Here is an 18930-nt window from a genome sequence, read left to right as displayed (position 1 = left end):
CAACTACTTATACTGTCCTGCAAAACTAAGTAATCTACTTTTTTCTAAACTCTTGTATATATAATGTTAGCAGCTTTCTTTGTAACTATTAAACGAACATTAGTAAAATTTCGAATCCTTTTCATTTCGAACGTTTTTCATGTGTACCTACATAAAAGGTTATTATAATTTTAAAAGTGTACACTGTAGTTTTACAGGACACTGTAGTTGACCAAGTACTTAGTTAGCAGTTTATTTATTTATTTATATAAAGTTTTACCACATTGTTTTCGTACAGTACTTGCTTAACTCTAATCTTAAAATTATAAAAAGGTCTTATATAGACCACAGTAGGTTCATAACTGTACATAACTGTATCCATACCAATTCTTCTTCTATCGGGTTGGGAAGTTAATTACGAAATTGAAAGAAAGAAATAAAGAAAGAAAGTTAATTCGACCATTATATACGGCGATACGTTTTACCATCTATCATGTTGGTCTAAAAGAAAGCTCGGTGAGGTGCTCGGGTACTTAGTTCATCTTGCGATGGATGTACTTCTGACTAGGTAGCCCAATTGGCACATAGTGGTGAGCTTACGTTATATTATGCTTTAAATAATGACAATAAGTGTGTACAAAACTTGAGTAAGTGCAATCTGTATTGGTACATACTCGTTCAAAGGATTGAACACACTGTCCTCCAAAAAAATATATATTTCCCTCGTTATCACCAAACATCATACACTGCCGCACATTTTAAACGCCAAATTGAGACACGGCCGCACGGCCATTTAAAAAGTAACACCTTTTGACTTTATAAAAATGTTTTAAGTACCTACTCTGAGTGTGCCAATAAATCTTATTGTGTCTGCTTTATCTTCTGGTAGCCGATATGCGCTGTGTCAAGTGATTTAAATATAAAACAACTTAAGTAAAGCCATATCTCCGGTCATATTTGATGTCGGCATGTCATTTGCACCACTTATTTTGTCTTTAGTTATATAAGTGTTACGTTGCGATATGCACTTTAATGGTTTAGTTTCAACGACTTTTTTTACTTGTATTGATCGTGACATTTCTTTTTTTGAAAACGATTTCTGGTTATTATGTTTGTAAATATTATAATAAAAAAATAACTTTACTGATTAGGTACCTCCAAAATACATTTTATGTATGTTTTATGCCGATGATCTTTATAAGTGGATCTATGGATTCTCTTATGCACATTTTTTGCAAAGATTTCCACAATCATTCAATAGATCAATTAAAGTATCTAAATTCATTAACCTTTAAGGCGTCGTGTGTGGCTCGGAAAAGAGCGGCTTATCAAAAATCGCTTCATTAAAAGAACGAGTCGCCAGTCAGTTGGTGGCGGTAAATAAACATCCTTTGCGGGATTAGAATAGATTAAAGGGAACTTTGATGTCCTGGCAATTAAGTTAAAAATGGCAAGCTATTTGTACAGGCGTAAATACGTAAGTGTACTTAGGTCTGAACGCCTTGTTTTAAATTTTAAAAAATCTTTTTAATTTGGACGGTTTTCATATTAACCCGTTGTACTAATAAGTAAGTATCCCTAGCATTATCCCGTTTTTCACAGGGTTTGCTTACCTAACCTGAAGATTTGACAGATCCGGTTTTTTACAGACGCGACTGCCTGCCTGACCTTCCAACCCGCGAAGGTAAAACCAACCCAATGCTGATTAGGTTACATACGTTCGAAAATACACTTCTCGGGAATGTGGGTTTCCTCACGATGTTTTCCTTCACCGCTGAGCACGTGATAATGTTTATGATCTAAAAATGAATTCGACAATCATTGGTTTTGGCCTGTGCTAGATTCGAACCTGTGGCCTCAAAGTGAGAGGCAAGCGTTCTACCAACTGGGCTAGCACGGCCAATAACACTGGTCTAATAAGTAAATGCAAATTACGTATTATAATCACATTAAAATAGCCAGAAATCTCCAGAACCTTCGATTGTGAGCAAAACATGCAAAGATATACGAACTCTTTTTACTGTCTTTCCTCGTTAAATAAGGCAGCCAGGTTTGTGCAATCCACTAATGTCAGTCTGTACATCAATCAAGATGGCCGCCAATAATAATAAAGAACCTTTCCCGATACGTTTGTTCGATTTAAACAAATTTAATGCTTTTCGTAGGAATTATTTGTAGGAGCGAATAAAAAACTTAGAACAAGTTGAAGTGGCTCTTTTCCCGGGCATTATTACAAAACTAACATAACATGCTTTCACGCCTGTATCCCGTAGGGGTAGGCAGAGGTGTGTAATATTATATACACGCACTCCTAGCGAGTTTTGTTTATGTCCCATGTAATAGTCCCGTGTGCACACTAAATATAATACCAAGGGCCTTAGCCAAGTTGCAAACGATTACGATAATCAACAGCGACAATAAAAAAAATATTTAAAAGAAGAAAAAAATAGAATTGATATGACACCTTTTATGTCAATCCCTACATTTTTATCACTGTCACTGTCGATTGGCATAATCACTTGCAACTTGACTAAACACTAGGTTTGAAATATTGTCAGCGCCATAAAAGGACGCGGCTGCGGCGGCGCTAGTGTCGCAAATTCTGCATAGATTTTATATGAGTTGTCAATTACTCCCATTAAAATTCATGGACTTTTTTCGCGACGCGGTCAAACATTATAACTTTCTGTTTCTTTTCGCCGCAGACGAGTAAAAAATAAATGTCATTTTATCACTGGATATTATTTATTTTTATTTCGTAATGTTAATGTTCCAAATTCAAATTTAAAATTGAAAGAATCTCGTGTTCGGTTGAAACAAAATTTGGATTTTTTCGATATTTTTCATGAGAAATTTTTCACCTACGTTACTTAAACTAAAGTTTCGGTCCATTCTCACATTTAATTACATTTTCTTTTTTTCATTTGAGAATGTATGTTACTCGAGTCCTGTTGTCCGTTTGCACGAGAGATAAGGAGAGTTAAAAAGAGAGATGATTTCTTGCTAATTATCGGCGATGTCGACAGTCTTGTTTTTGTTGGATGACACCTACCTAATTTGTCCCTTGCATTTCTTTGTATAATAAACGAAACTTGTTTCGGCAAAGTTGTGTTTGCGTTTTATTGTTATCTCTATGATTTATGGTTGACGCATTGTGATAATTATTACGCTTTTCAACTTTAGTCGTAATCCCTATTTCAACAGATAGTAATCTGCTGTGATTGGATGAAATTTCAATAAAGTTTTCATTTTCAACCAATCATTATCAGGATTTTGATTTTAGTAGAAAGTTAGTTACACTATTTGTTTGTTGGGTTCATGTATGTACACACGACTATAATTTTATAGACACTAGTTATCTACAAAAAATGAAACGTTTCCAAATTTGAAAGTTTTAGTCTAGTGTTTTTCTTCTACACTCTAAACACAAGATTTTTTTTCTAAATAGAAAACAAATTAATTTAGCAATGCGTAGATATTTGCGGATTTTGTAAGGGGCTCCAAACGACACCTTTCGGAGCCCAAGCCAACCTCGCCTGCACGCGGTACATCCTGCTATTCAACGAAAGAGGCTCTGGCGACCCACCAACACGCACTGGACCAGCGCGGTGGGCTTATGGTCCAAACCCCCCCCAATATGACCTCAACACATAAAAAACGGCCCCCAGTCCCCGGCAGCCCCGTTGTCCGTGGCTACGGTAGCGGCTACGGTAACGGCGGGGCAGGGGGTGCGAAGAATCTCCGGGCTGGATTCGGCTACCACCAACGACGACTGTACCTGGCAACATACAACACGTGCACACTGAGGACCGACGAGAAGCTTACCGAGTTGGAAGAATCTATCAGCAGGTTACACTGGGATGTCATCGGGTTGTCTGAAGTCCGAAGAAAGGGCGAGGACACGATAACTCTGGGCTCCGGTAACTTGCTGTACTTCCGGGAGGGCGAACAACTGTCCATGGGTGGTGTCGGGTTTATCGTCCACAAGTCCCTAGTCAACAACGTGTTGACCATCGGTAGTGTTTCGAGCAGGGTAGCGTACCTGGTACTCAGAATATCATCGCGATATTCGCTGACTGTCATCCAGGTATACGCTCCGACCTCGGGACACCATGATGACGAAGTGGAGACTATGTATGAGGAGATTTCTAAAGCCATGCATAGCCATAAAAGCCACTACACGATTGTGATGGGGGACTTTAATGCACAGTTGGGGAAACGTTGCGGTAACGAGCTGAGAGTGGGGCAATTTGGATTTGGGGTCCGGAACACCAGAGGCGGGATGCTTGCGGACTTTATGGAGAAGGAGAACCTCTATATGATGAACTCCTTCTTCAGGAAGCCCGCGACCCGCAAATGGACCTGGATAAGTCCCAATGGCAGGTATAAAAATGAGATCGATTTTATCATGTCGACGAAAAAGCACATATTCAATGATGTCTCTGTGATCAATGCCGTTAAGACGGGAAGCGATCACCGCATGGTAAGAGGCACATTGAATATCAATATCAAGCTAGAAAGATCGCGACTGATAAAATCCACGCTCCGACCGGCGCCAGCCCAGATCCAAAACCCCGAGCGCTTTCAGCTCGAGCTTCAAAACCGCTTCGAGTACCTTGAGAACTGCGCAGACGTGGACGATATAAACGACCTGATGGTGGATGCTGTCCGCACGGTAGGTTCTAAACACTTTAGAACCCGCCGTACCAAAACGCAGAAACTCTCCGCACACACACTCGAACTCATGGATAAGAGACACGAAATGAGGCTGCAGGACTCAGCGGATGTCGTACGTTATAGACAACTTAATAGACAGATCTCGAAGTCTTTGACGAGCGACCTTCGCCAATTTAATACTAAACGTATTAAAGAGGCTATAGAGCGGAACAAGGGCTCCAAGGTGTTCGCAAAAGATCTGTCTATTGGGCAAAGTCAACTAGCGAGACTGAAAACTGAGGACGGCAGAATCATTTCGTCGACTCCCGAAATCCTGAGAGAGATTGAGAGTTTCTATAGACAGCTATATTCCACGAAAACATCAGGCGAAAGCATGGCTCGAGACCCTCGAGCCAAGCTTACCCGACACTACACTGAAGATATCCCGGACGTCAGCCTGTACGAGATTAGGATGGCCCTCAAACAACTCAAAAACAACAAAGCGGCAGGAGATGACGGAATCACAGCAGAACTTCTGAGAGCGGGCGGAACGCCAATACTTAAAGTCCTCCAGAGGCTCTTCAATTCCGTCATATTTCAGGGCAAAACGCCGAGGGCATGGAGCGGAAGCGAGGTGATCTTGTTCTTCAAGAAAGGGGATAAAGCCCTACTGAAGAACTACAGACCTATCTCGCTTCTGAGCCATGTCTACAAGTTGTTTTCGAGGGTCATTACGAATCGTCTCGCTTGCAGGTTTGACGACTTCCAGCCTCCCGAACAAGCCGGTTTCCGAAAAGGCTTTAGCACCATAGACCACATCCATACGCTGCGGCAGGTTATACAGAAGACCGAAGAGTATAATTTGCCACTTTGCTTGGCGTTTGTGGACTATGAGAAAGCCTTTGATTCGATCGAGACCTGGGCTGTGTTGCAGTCTCTTCAGAGGTGCCAAGTGGACCATAGGTACATCGAAGTGCTAAGGGACCTCTACCAAAATGCCACTATGTCAGTTCGAGTACAGAACCAGAGCTCTAATCCGATCCAACTGCAGCGAGGAGTGAGACAGGGAGATGTCATCTCTCCGAAACTGTTCACTGCTGCATTGGAGGATATTTTTAAGCTTCTGGACTGGAAAGGATTTGGCATCAACATCAACGGCGAGTACCTGACGCACCTTCGATTTGCCGATGATATAGTCCTAATGGCTGAGACCCTGGAAGACCTGAACACCATGCTCGAGCATCTCAGTAACGCATCCCAACGAGTGGGTCTTAGCATGAACATGGCAAAGACAAAAATTATGTCCAACGACCATGTCGCACCCACTCCAGTTCAGGTTGGGAACGTTACACTCGAAGTTGTAGACCAGTACATTTACCTAGGACAAATAATCCAGTTAGGTAAGTCCAACTTCGAGAAAGAGATCTCTCGTCGGATCCAACTCGGATGGGCAGCGTTCGGGAAGCTGCGGAATATCTTCTCGTCCAGAATACCTCAGTGTCTCAAGACGAAAGTCTTTGACCAGTGCGTGTTGCCAGTGATGACCTACGGCAGTGAGACGTGGCCGCTTACTATGGGTCTCGTGAGGAGGCTCGGTGTCGCTCAGCGGGCAATGGAGAGAGCTATGCTCGGTATTTCCCTGCTGGATCGAATCAGAAATGAGGAGATCCGCAGGAGAACTAAAGTCACCGACATAGCTCGGAGAATTGCAAAGCTGAAGTGGCAGTGGGCAGGACACATAGCGAGGAGAACCGATGGCCGATGGGGCGGAAAGGTTCTGGAGTGGCGACCACGTGTCGGACGACGCTCAGTGGGTAGGCCCGCTACAAGGTGGACCGACGATCTGGTGAAGGTCGCGGGAAGCCGCTGGATGCGGGCAGCGCAGGACCGATCGTCGTGGAGATCCTTGGGGGAGGCCTATGCCCAGCAGTGGGCGTCATACGGCTGATGATGAGATATTTGCAGGAAAATTATTTATTTTTTGAATTTGGAACATAAATATTAAGAATTAAAAAACCAGTGTATGAACATTTAAATATTTTATTCCAAATACTTGTATTATTATATTTTTTTCCTGATATTTCATGCCTAATATATACTTGCGAGATGTTTCGGGTTACCGGGCGAGAGCCCTCAGTCTACGATAACTCTATTTTTTTTATGAGAAGAATATTTATGCATTTTATATATTCTAGACCGTGGAATGCGGTTCCTTAATCAATTCTCCTCATAACCCCGGCCACACAGTTAGGCGATCAGTTCCTTGGAATTAAATACCTTTAATTAATTACGACAGTATCTGCATACGGTGCAATTAGTCAAAGCCTTTGTTGCAAGCTCTGGGATTCCGGCTCCTGAGATAGATGGTTGCTGGTTGTTCCTACTGGTTAGTGGTTTAAAAATAAATAGATGGTGTAGGTTGATGAATATAAATTCTTTTTTCGTTAACGACTTTATGACTCGTATTAACAACGTAAGTCAGGATTTAAAAAAATAAAAAAAATATGAAAAAAGCCGGTTAAAAATATGAAATTTAAATTTAGGAATAGGCTAGTTTCCAACTAGTCAAATCAGTTACTTTTTACTAAACGTCAAAACGAGAAATTACTATGGAATTTGTATGAATAAGCACACTGTGACGTCATAGAAAAACGTGATAAAATATGGACGATTATTACGTATGGACTTATTATTACGTTTTTCTTGATAAAAATTCATAAATAAGTTTAAAATCTGTCTTTATTATTGAATTTAGTAATCAATTTGCAACTGGTTAATTGAAAAATGTTATTACGATCTCAATTAATATTTAAATAGGGTTATATTTTTATTCCATGCAACAGTGGTTAGAGATAAAGAAAAGGGGTTAAAAATCTTTGCCTCACAGCTGACTTCACAAGAGTGGGTTTAAGAGTACGGGACGTAATTTTCTCAAATTCTAATCTGTTTTCTTTCTGATCATAATTATTAGTTTTATTTTTATTTCCATCTTTTCACACACTAATATTTTCTTTTCTCCAACAGATGTCAGCGATGGACCCCGACTGCGGGGTAAACGCGATCGTCAACTACACTCTGACAGACAGTTCTGCTCGACCCGTGTTCTCGGTCAGACCTGACTCCGGAGAACTGTGCATATCAGCCCCGCTTGACCACGAGACCACCAGTGACTACGAGTTTCCTGTTGTGGCAACCGATAGAGGTAAGTAAAACAGTATAGAATGTACATTGTTTTTTTTTTGTTATAAAACCAGATAGTTACTGTGGTCTTGTATCTCACCGGCTTCTCAAACGGGGAGCGCCAGTTGGAACCTCGAAACTGGACTTGCAATAATGAGTTATTAAATTATCTTAAGTGCAGTTTTTACTAACACAGTTGGCTCGACCATTATAGACGGTGATACGGCTCCACCTACCACGTTGGTCTAACAGAAAGTTCGGTGATGTGTGGGTACTCAGTTCATCTTGCGTTGGATGTAACTCTGACTATCCTAATTGGGATATAGTCGTGAACTTATGTGTTGTTATGCCTAATGGGGTGGGCAGAGCCACAAATGAAAGTTCGGTGATGTGTGGGTACTCAGTTCATGTTGCGATGGATGGACCTCTGACAATAAATATTAATTAAAGATTATTATCTATTTGCTACTGTCACACAGTTATATGTCTAAATAAGACCTATACTTTATAACTCTCTATATACAGGATGTTAGTGATATCGTAACGAGTGCTGAGGGGGATAATTCAGACCATGATTCTGAGTAGATATCAAGTGAAATTTTCCGTCGCAAAATTCATGAAAATTTCAATGCTTTTTAAAATTATTGGCCGTTCCTTACTTTTTCGACGGAAAATTGCACTTGATATGTTGATGTCAAGTGGAATCATGGCTCAGAATCATGGCCTGAATCATCCCTCAGTTTTCGTTGCGATGTTACTAACACCCTGTATTTTTTTTTTTTTTTTAATTATTATTTTCATTATTTAACATAGTATGATAACAGTTTACAGAACAATCAGTCAGGAATACCAACGATAACTCAACTTGACATTCAGAAACTTACCGCTGCAAACAAACACTTTTTCAGCCTCTTTCCAAATTGATTGCAATTACAATTAAGTCATCCATATATGTATACATATTCTATAGATGTAGAAACTCTCGTACCTTGAAAGTAAAGTTGCGCACGACCCGAAATAAATTCCGAAAATGTTCCCGACTCGGCTGATTTATGGACCGAGAACTAACCAACTATTTAACTGTCCTTTTCTTTCTCCAAATCTTCTTTGGTTACTTTGTATCACCGACTTTCCTGATTTATATAAAGGTGAATTTGAATTACAGAAAACAGCCTCCGTAGTCTAGTGGTAGAGCGTTAGGCGCACGTTCTAGAGGTTCGATTCTCGATGGGGACTAACGACAGCCTCCTTGGTCGTCCTAAGTTTTGTTTTTTTAAATATACTTGTCATTTTCTTCAGTTTTTAAAAAAAATGTCAGTTTCGTTCAATATTAAAATCAGTTCATAATGTTTTCTGCTTTCTCGGTCATTTTATACGTATGCACTCTCAACAGGGACATCATCAAAATCACTTTGTGAGACTGTCCTTTGCTTATGCAGGCTGGAATCATCTGATTGTCTGAAAGAGTATGATAATTCCGTGCTTTAGAGGAGATATTAAGCCGTTGGTCCCGGCTATTGTCTGTAAAAACACTTCCATTAACCCAAAGTGGAGCAGCGTGGTGGTGTGTGCTCCTCAGCTCCACACCCCTTCCGATTGATTGAGGAGAAGCCTATGTCCAGCAGTGGGACTTACATAGACTGTTTATCACTACATATTATAAAACAAAGTCGCCTTTTCTGTCCCTATATCTCTATGTACGCTTAAATCTTTAAAACTACGCAACGGATTTTGATGCGGCTTTTTTTAATAGATAGAGTGATTCAAGAGAAAGGTTTATATGTATAATAAACATAACATAAACTGCCTATATACGTCCCACTGCTGGGCACAGGCCTCCCCTCAATCAACCGGAGGGGGTATGGAGCATACTCCACCACGCTGCTCCAATGCGGGTTGGTGGAGGTGTTTTTACGGCTAATAGCCGGAACCAACGGCTTAACACACTAGTGGAGAAATACTGTTATTTTTGAGGTTTTTAATGTGATGTAAATAATTTCATTTTTTCCTCAGCATTACACCCGAGCGAAATCGGGGCGGGTGGATAGTTATTTTAAATCGACTACTTGCAATATAACATAAGCTTACGACTACATCCCAATTGGGGTAATCAGACCTACATCCATCACAACATAAATTAAGTCCCCACAACTCACCGAGCTTTCTGTTAGACCAACGTGATAGATGGCGAACCATTTTTAATTACTTTTAATACCTGATATAATATTCGTTGTATATTTACACCGTTTTAGATTAACAAGAACTGAATTCCTTAAATCCCTTTTTTGAATTGGGACCAAAACTTGCGACATTCCTCAGAGCGAATCAAGCGCATCGCGTCTGGCGTTCTCACAGTAATAATAATAGGAGAAATGAGGGAGAAGCCTGCAAAGTATTATTTAAGGTTTGTTTTAAAAAAAGTGTTATGGGTTCGAATCCCGGCTCAGGCTTGAGTTTATAAATTTAAATTCATGTTTCGATTATAGATAATTGATATCACGAGGTATCCAGGAATTGGCAATCCACTTTTACATGGGACTTCAAAATCGTTAGCGCGGAATAGATGTAATATAGAGGTATACGTACTATAGGTACACCTCTGCCTACCCCTTGGGCGATATAGGCGTGATATTATGTTGTTATTTAAAAGTAGTTCTGTATATTTGAGTTCAAAAATATAAAAACTACAATCCATTAAAAGCAAGTACTTATAATAAAATTCACAAAGAAAAAATACTAATGCTTCTATGCTGTTCTGGGAGCATATAAAAAACATAGAACACGTTCAGCTGCTTCTCTTCCCGGGCATGTCGTAAAAACCGACAGAGGGATTGTGTCCTCTAACATGATGGACTAATGTTATGGGCGATAGGCTGATCCCTTATCACCATAAGGTTCATCATATCCATCTTTGGACTTCGTATCAACAGTGGCTGCAAGTTGTCTTTGATTACTTGTGGCTCTGCCCACCCCATTAGGGATTACGGGCGTGAGTTTATGTATGTATGTATGTATGTACAAAGAAAAAAGGAAGTCATTATTTAAGCCGATTTCCTTATCCATCGAAACACAATCCAAAAGTGCATTCTGACAATTGAAAAGACACTACTTATTACTTACCTCGACCGTAAATAGTAATTCACATCGAGCAAACAGCGAGTACGAACAATTATTTTATTATCTCGGCCCCATAGACGCGTTGACATCGGCATAAATCAGCTGGCTGTCAATCAAACATTGCATTACAACAATACAGAAACAATCAAGGAACCAATTATTTATTTGTTCGCAGGGGGCCTCTCGACGACCGCTATGGTGAAGATCCAACTGGTTGATATAAATGACAACGCGCCAGCATTCACTGTTAAGGATTACAACGTCTCTTTGAAGGAAGGAAGGATTTCTTCTACAGAACCAATTGTGTCTGTATCCGCAACGGATCCTGATTCTGGACGCTTCGGCACTGTCACTTATAGAATAATAAATGGAAATGAGAATGATATCTTCAGGATTGACAGGGGTAGCGGAGAGATTTTTGTAACGAAGCCGTCCCTCATTCAGTCGAACAGGAAGTTTGGCTTGGAAGTGTCTGCTACTGATGGTGCTGGTATCACTGCGCCGCAAGGCGCTACAGTCCATGTGAATGTCGTCTCCGCTGGAGTCGGCTCAGCACTATTTGACAAACCCAGATACAATTTTCGTATAAAAGAAGACGTGAGAAGCGGAACAGTCGTCGGAACGCTGAAAGCTACTGTTGGAGATAGAGGTAAGGATATTTCTTTACTAATAGTTGATTAGAATTTAGCTAACACATTAACAATAACGTCTTGGATACCAAGTATTTAAAGTCTTGCTAAATGGAAATAAAAATAAAGATGACAGGGTTGTAAACCATAATATACATGATAGTATTTGTGCGTCTCATGGTGATATAAAAAAACGCATGCTTGAGTTTATAAATGTGGACCGTTTTCTTTAAATAAACACAGTTATAGAAACCTAGACATAATTGAATTAGAGATGCCCTTAGAAAAGGTTCAGTACGATCTACTTTTAATGGACGTGCGTGTATGAAACGATTGTTGAATGTGGAGAAAGCAAGAGAAGTGTGTCAAGATCGAAGCAAGTGGAATTCTATAGTCTCTGCTCTTCGGTGGGAAAAAAGCGTGAGTAGGAAAAAAGCAACACCAGTAGAAGACAGTACAGTAAAAGACAGAGAGAAACAGCGGTGTTGCCAAAATACAAAAAAAAACGCAATTTTTTGTCAGTACTACATTATAATAATTATTATTATTACTCCTTTATAATAATTATTATAATGTAGTAGTAATTATAATAATTATTATAATGTAGTACCAATTAGCCAAACAATTTGTTTTTGATAGTATTCGTTACCGCACCTGAGAGTTACTTAGTTAAAGAGGCTGGTTGTTTTTTTAGTAAAAAGTTAACATAAGATTATTTGATTTAGCATACAAAATAACTGAAGCATAGAACAATTAAAAAGAAATAGAATAAAAATCTTAGTGTCGGATAACGTTATTAACAAAACAAATTCAAATTACACTTAAAACAAATAATTGAAATAGTTTCTCGGAATCTCTCAAACCATCTTAACCCAAAGCACAGCTACTTCAAATGTTCTTAGAACAAAATGCATTGAATAACGGCCTAAATACGATCGGATAACCTGCCATATCGTCGACATTCCTCGAAAGAAAGGGCTTAAACAAACGGTGAGGATTACCGACAACGAAAATTACTTAAGAAAAGGCCAAACATAATGTTTATAAATCTATGAACTACCGTTGAATCGTATTACCTTATAGCTTCATTTTGCTTTAACAAATTTATTGAAATCGTGCCACTGTCGTGTGCTCCAAGATGTGTATCTGAGCGATTTGCTTTATACGACAATGATTTTACAAATCATGCATTCACTCTTCATAAATCAGTGCCTCAAATACTTAATCTTTCTGCATCTTACATTGTTTATATTATTGCCATTATTGATTAAAACAAATAAATCATCAACATCGCGAGATAATTAAGCACAAAAATAAACGATAAGTAAGTATAAGACAAAATATATTTTAAAAATAATAAAAATCAAAAAGTGTGTAATATAATGCATATGAAAGCATAACACTTACTCACAACATAATAAATATTTACGGTTTGATATTTTATGCATAATTTGTTATTATTTATTTATATATTTTTTATTTTTAATAATATACTAAGGCACCTATAAAGTGCTTTTAAGATAAGAACAGAATACGTTTTCATAGTAAACTATTTTAAACGAGTCAAGACGTGATTATAATTTGTTTTTGTTTTTTGTAGTTTAATAATATAAAGTTCGTAATTCTTTAAAGGAATACTTGTTGCTTATAAGCCTTACAAATATCATAAAAGCGACATAATAAAGGTGTAACTGTACTTAGGTGCGTGCTTGCATAAATTCTTGCACCTTTGTAGATGCATAATCGCATAACATTTTCAAACATATTCTAAGACAATTTATGTCCTTTTAAGTAGATAAATATTTAATTGCACATTCATAACTACGAACAAGGGTTATGTTAATTATAGGCTTATGTTTTAATATGATAAATATCTAAGTTATTGTGAGGAATATTTGTTTCTCTGTTGTTAATATAAAACAAAACGTGTTCAGCTGTTTATCATAAAAGTTACATAACAAATTGCCTTGTTTAGAAGGGGGAAATATAATTATATAATATTATAGAAGACCATTTCAAAAATTGATATTTCAATATTTTATATTAAATTCTTAAGTTAAGGTTAAGTAATAATTAAATATTAGATATGTACCACAAAATCGTTTATGAATATGATTATTATTTTAAAATTAAAAAAGCTACATTTTCGTATTTAAGTATTGAATATTATACGTATATTTTTTATTTATATTATATTTTTTTATTTCATTTTTTTCGCAATCGTCTTTAGTTTGAACCAAATACAGCAATGTTCAAATGCCTATGCGCAAATACGTAATCGCCTATTGTCTTCCTCTGGGATCACGATCAGGTGATGTGCGGTCGTCGGTGTGCGCCGGCGCAACCACGCTTCCTATTCGCCCGTGGTGGTTAATATGAGAGCCTGCCTGTAATTATTGAGTTAGTGGCTTGTATCGATTAAGCTGTTAAGATTTTTTAAGTATGTTTATTGTTCGAATTTGTTGAGTTTGAATTCATGTTTGGATTATAGATAATCGATATCACTTGGTTTCCAAGATTGGTGCCCGGTTAATGACAGTAGGCTCGCTTCCCGTTATATTAATAATTATTTAAATTTATCTTCAAAGTCTTCCGCCAAACTGAAGTGGGACTGGGCCGGACACGTTTGTCGGATGCACCCGGAGCGATGGGCACGGGTCGTTACTCACTGGATACCTCAGGGCGGGCATAGAAGTCGACGAAGACCGCGTAAAAGATGGTGTACGACCTCAATGCTTATCGGAAGGATTGGCCGGAGATCGCGCAAAGTCGAGAGGAGTAGAAAAATCAAGGGGAGGCCTTTGCCCAGCAGTGGGATCGTATAGGCTAAATAAGATAACCAAAGATCTTCAAAGTACAAATGCACGGAACCTAAACTTTAGATCCTAACCAAACTTTAGATCACAAAGTGATTTTTGTGATATGTCTCCATCGGGATTTGAACCTAAAGCCTCCAGATCGTGAGCCCGACGCTCAACCACTGGACCACAGAGGCCGTTGACGCTCACTAGGAAGTCAAAAATACCTCCAGAACATTCCAGAGACATTAGTACCGTAGCAACAAAGTATTGCAAGTGATATGTATCTGAGACCCTCCCCCAAATAACCCTTAAGTACTCTGTATCAATAAAATCTCAGTGATCAATTAAGGGGATACGCTTCCAATCCTCCGTTTCTTTGATGTACCGTCGCGGGAGAGTGTTACACCGACGCGCAAGTAAGTATTTTTAAATAATAATAATGGCAAAAAAGTTGATACAATGGCCCCGAATCCTTCAGACACCTCCAAATTTTACTATAAGTTATACCTGTCATTTTCTTATCCGCCGAAAAGGAAAGGGACGGATGACTGACAGCTCTTAATTTTAGGAAGAATGAGTAAATGAATGAATAACCCGGACGAATCATAAAGGTATCTCGCTGGATGCAAACCGTTTGACGTGTGCTGTCAACATAAATCTGGCGCATTATTAGCCAATGTAAAAATTTTAGACGGTTGTTTTAGATTTGTGCTTAAAATTGACGTGTGTTCCGTAAATTTTATGCTTGTCGATTACCCGTCCCTTTCCTTATAAGAAAATGACAGATATAACTTAAACTAAAATTAGATGGTTGGCTGCCACCTAAAGGCTTTCAGGAAGAATTGTCAAATAGGAGTCTAAAGATGTAAAGGAATATATATTTTTTTTATTAAATTTATAGTTACTTTGGTTAAACAAAGAATGTAGAAATAACTAGTATATTTTATTTGTTATTATTAGTGTAACTTTCGTTTTTTTGCAGACTTAGGTTTTTATATGTGAGCGGTGGGTTTTTTTGTTCTTTTCTCCTTTTTTTTTGTGCTTCAGTTACATATTTTTTTATCAGTGTTGACTACTTTACGTTTGTCAGTAAATAGATATTGATCTACTGAATATTAAATAAATAAATTACAGTACAGTGTAAAACAGTCCCAACTTTAATGGACCGCCATGTGATAGGGCGAAACAATCGTTTTCCTTTATTAACATCTACAGTAAGTCAGCTTGAGACCGCCCCTTACAGCCTAGTGTTGTCGATATCGATATGGTATAGATAAGCACTATAAACTTATCGATAAAATTGACAGTATTAATTTAAAAAAGAATGCTTTATTTCAGATTACAATGATCCATAATTTACATAATAAAACATTCAAATTAATTAAAATAATAAATAAAATAAAATCAAATAAAATCAATTAAAATATAAAACAATGATCACAAAATAGGTACAGAGAGTACAAAATAGTACATAATAGGTAGTATTGATACTGATATTTTGTACATAATCGATAAATATCAAAAGTGTTTCATAGTATTTGTGCCACACGATAGTATGCAGAATCGATACAAACACAAAACTACCAACAGTTTTTAATAATACTAGTATAGCAGAACCGGGTGAGAGCCCTCAGCGCTCCCCATTTGTCCGGCCAAGTAGTTAATGCCGTCTGCGGCAAATCTAAAATAGGTCACGTCAAAAAAAATAGTATAGTAGATGACTGCCCGACGATTACGTATTCAGTCGATTATCGATAGCCGATTTATCGATAGTTTATCAACACTAGTAAGTCATTCCTCTCATAGTTGCATTGTTCTTTAAAGCGAATTAAGTAATTATATTACCGTTCGCAGGAGCGTAGTACTAATTGTAAGTATCAAGTATTTAGAAGTAATTAAAATAATTGTGCGAAAATTGTTCAATGATTTCTTGGATATGCTAGAGTAAGTGATGTGTAAAGTTCTTTATTCAATGCAATTTGTTACAAAAGTTGTTTTTTCTACAAAGTCAAAGAAAAAACAAACATACCTTATTGACATTCCTTAGTGAACATACACTTATAGAATAGAATAGAAATTGTTTATTATAAAAGGACGCCGCATACAAAGACAAGACAATAACATCACTTAAAAAAATTCACAAAACAATTACAAAAAGCATAGGAGGATGTTAATAAGGTGGTGGTGGACGACGTGAGATAAAAGGGCCTCACTCAGCACAAGTCGCGGCGTGAACCACGACGCTGGTATTATGTGGACCCTGTTGGGTGAGGCACGAACGTCGCGTTTCATAAATATGCGTTAATATTCGTACATAGATTAAATATTACCAAATTACTTAAAATAGAAATTATATGTAAGTACATAACATATATATACACATACACTTTATACAAGCAACTTCGTTTTACACAGACACGCGCGTCTGTTTGTGTGATTTCTGACGCCATGCGAATCAAGCCTAAACTATGTCCGAAGGGAGATGAACCTAGCTCAAGCATGATGAGGAGCGGAGAGTTGCCGTTCTATACTTAGTATTATTCCTTATTCTATACCTCAGTATAACGGCCTCCGTGGTCCAGTGGTTGAGCGTTGGGCTCACGATCCGGAGGTCCTGAGTTCGATTCCCGGTGGGGACATATCACAAAAATTACTTTGTGGTCTCTTGTTTGGTTAGGACATTACAGGCTGATCGCCTGATTGTCCGAAAGTAAGACGATCCGTGCTTCGGAAGGCACGTTAAGCCGTTGGTCCCGGTTACTACTTACTGATGTAAGTACGTAGTCGTTATATGAGTTATGTCAGGGGCCTTTGGCGGCTCAATAGTAACCCTGACACCAGGGTTGATGAGATTGGTAATTCACCTCACAACCCACACGATAGAAGAAGAACCTCAGTATGAAAGCAAACCTTGCCTCAAACATTACATAACAAATATTTTGAAATAATAAAAGCCTGTACCATTAAAACTAGAATCTTCAGGTTCATCTGACTAAGGGCATTTCTTAGAAACCCCTCTCATTTGAACATCGTTGGTAAATCAAGCCGCGCCAATAAAACTGAAGGTATCTTACTCGAACGCACCGCAGTTGTGTTTGTACGAGTAGGCTTTGTAGGATGGTGCGTTTACACCGCGATGTTATGTTGTTTAGCGCGCGAACTTTTTACGATTGCGAACTTTAGTTCTAAATATCTGTTAGGTACAGAGATTAAGATAGATTATATAAAAATTAAAATTAATTTATTATTTATTAATTTATTTTTTATTTATTTATTTTTTATTTTTTTATTGTTGATTAGATTTTTTTATTAATATCATCAACCATGAAATCACCAGTCATAATTTTTTATCATCATCATTTGTTTGTTTATCTTCTGATTTATTGATTGCTGTACCTCTGACCAACCCAATTGGGATATACTCGTGAGGTTATGTTTTGTATGTTATCTATTGTTTTTTTTTTTAATATGGCAACTGAAACAATATCTGTTCCTGCGTCATTGTTACCCGATACATAATTATAATCGGGGGATTTTCAAGGCAAAAGTGAATAGGCACTATTTGAGTTTGCGTGCTCCACCTTAGATCACATCGCTGCTTAACACCACCCTAAGACGTGGTCTAACGCATCCAAATCTTTTGACAAAACAAAAACTTATTACGGTAACGGTGATTAGACCATTAACAATTATTATCACATTCAGATACTTATTTACCATCTCTATTAACTATTGATAGACCGCCCATTATTCTTCTTGTATCTCTTATGTACACTATTCATCCTATTTGTTATGTTTCCCTTTGTGAAATAGAGTTTTTTTTTTGTATTGTATTGCACTCTTGCACCATATCCCCTCTGGTTGATTGATGGGAGGTCTGTGCTCAGCAGTGGGACCTATACAGGCTATATATGTTTATGTTTGTTTATTGTATTGTATTGTAATATTCTGCCTATCAAAAGTCGCTTGCAAAACACCGTTCGCGCCAGTGTAACAGGCGTCCCTACAACCACGATTATTCTGTTCGGCTAGAGCTCTGTAAATCACTGAATTGCTAGCTCTACCGTTAGCTCGCGTACACTTGTCTATGGGAATTTTACCATGGCCTAGCCATTGTCAGATACAAGTAGATTCATAGTCGCTGCGTGGATGCCCATACGGTGCGTTGTTAATTTCTTAATGTTTATTATGGGCCTATTGTGTGAATAGCGACGTAGAGTTTGCAATGGGAAGATGGAATTGTTTTAAGGGTTCGATATGAGGTTTATGTGTTCGTGTTTATGATGTGATTGTTTAGTACTGTAAATTGTACAATAGGGGTGTCTGGTTAGGTTACAAGTATTTATAAGTACATACATACATAAACAGCCTAAATACGTCCCACTGCTGGGCACAGGCCTCCCCTCACTCAACTGGAGGGGGTATGGAGCATACCCCACGCTGCTCCACTGCGGGTTGGTGGAGGTGTTTTTACGGCTAATAGCCGGGACCAACGGCTTAACGTACCCTGCGAAGCACGGAATCATCTTACTTTTTCGAACAATTAGGTGATTCAAGCCTGAGAAGTC

The 18930-nt window shown here is 38.3% G+C and overlaps 1 protein-coding gene across 2 annotated transcripts in view; it reads left to right on the top strand.

Annotated features, from left to right (window-relative positions):
* Positions 1-18930, top strand: part of LOC126368358 (protein dachsous) — a 409369-nt gene that overhangs the window by 364634 nt on the left and 25805 nt on the right. For both annotated transcript variants that reach the window (XM_050012276.1, XM_050012277.1), the window contains 2 exons: positions 7660-7837; positions 11108-11581. In XM_050012276.1, coding sequence (XP_049868233.1) covers positions 7660-7837; positions 11108-11581 — 652 coding nt within the window. The remainder of the gene's footprint in view (positions 1-7659; positions 7838-11107; positions 11582-18930) is intronic.

The sequence above is a fragment of the Pectinophora gossypiella genome, chromosome 7 (assembly GCF_024362695.1).
Source record: "Pectinophora gossypiella chromosome 7, ilPecGoss1.1, whole genome shotgun sequence".
In the NCBI taxonomy this organism is placed as follows: domain Eukaryota; kingdom Metazoa; phylum Arthropoda; class Insecta; order Lepidoptera; family Gelechiidae; genus Pectinophora; species Pectinophora gossypiella.
The sequence above is the reverse complement of the archived record's forward strand: the minus strand, read 5'-3'. Positions and strand labels throughout refer to the sequence as shown.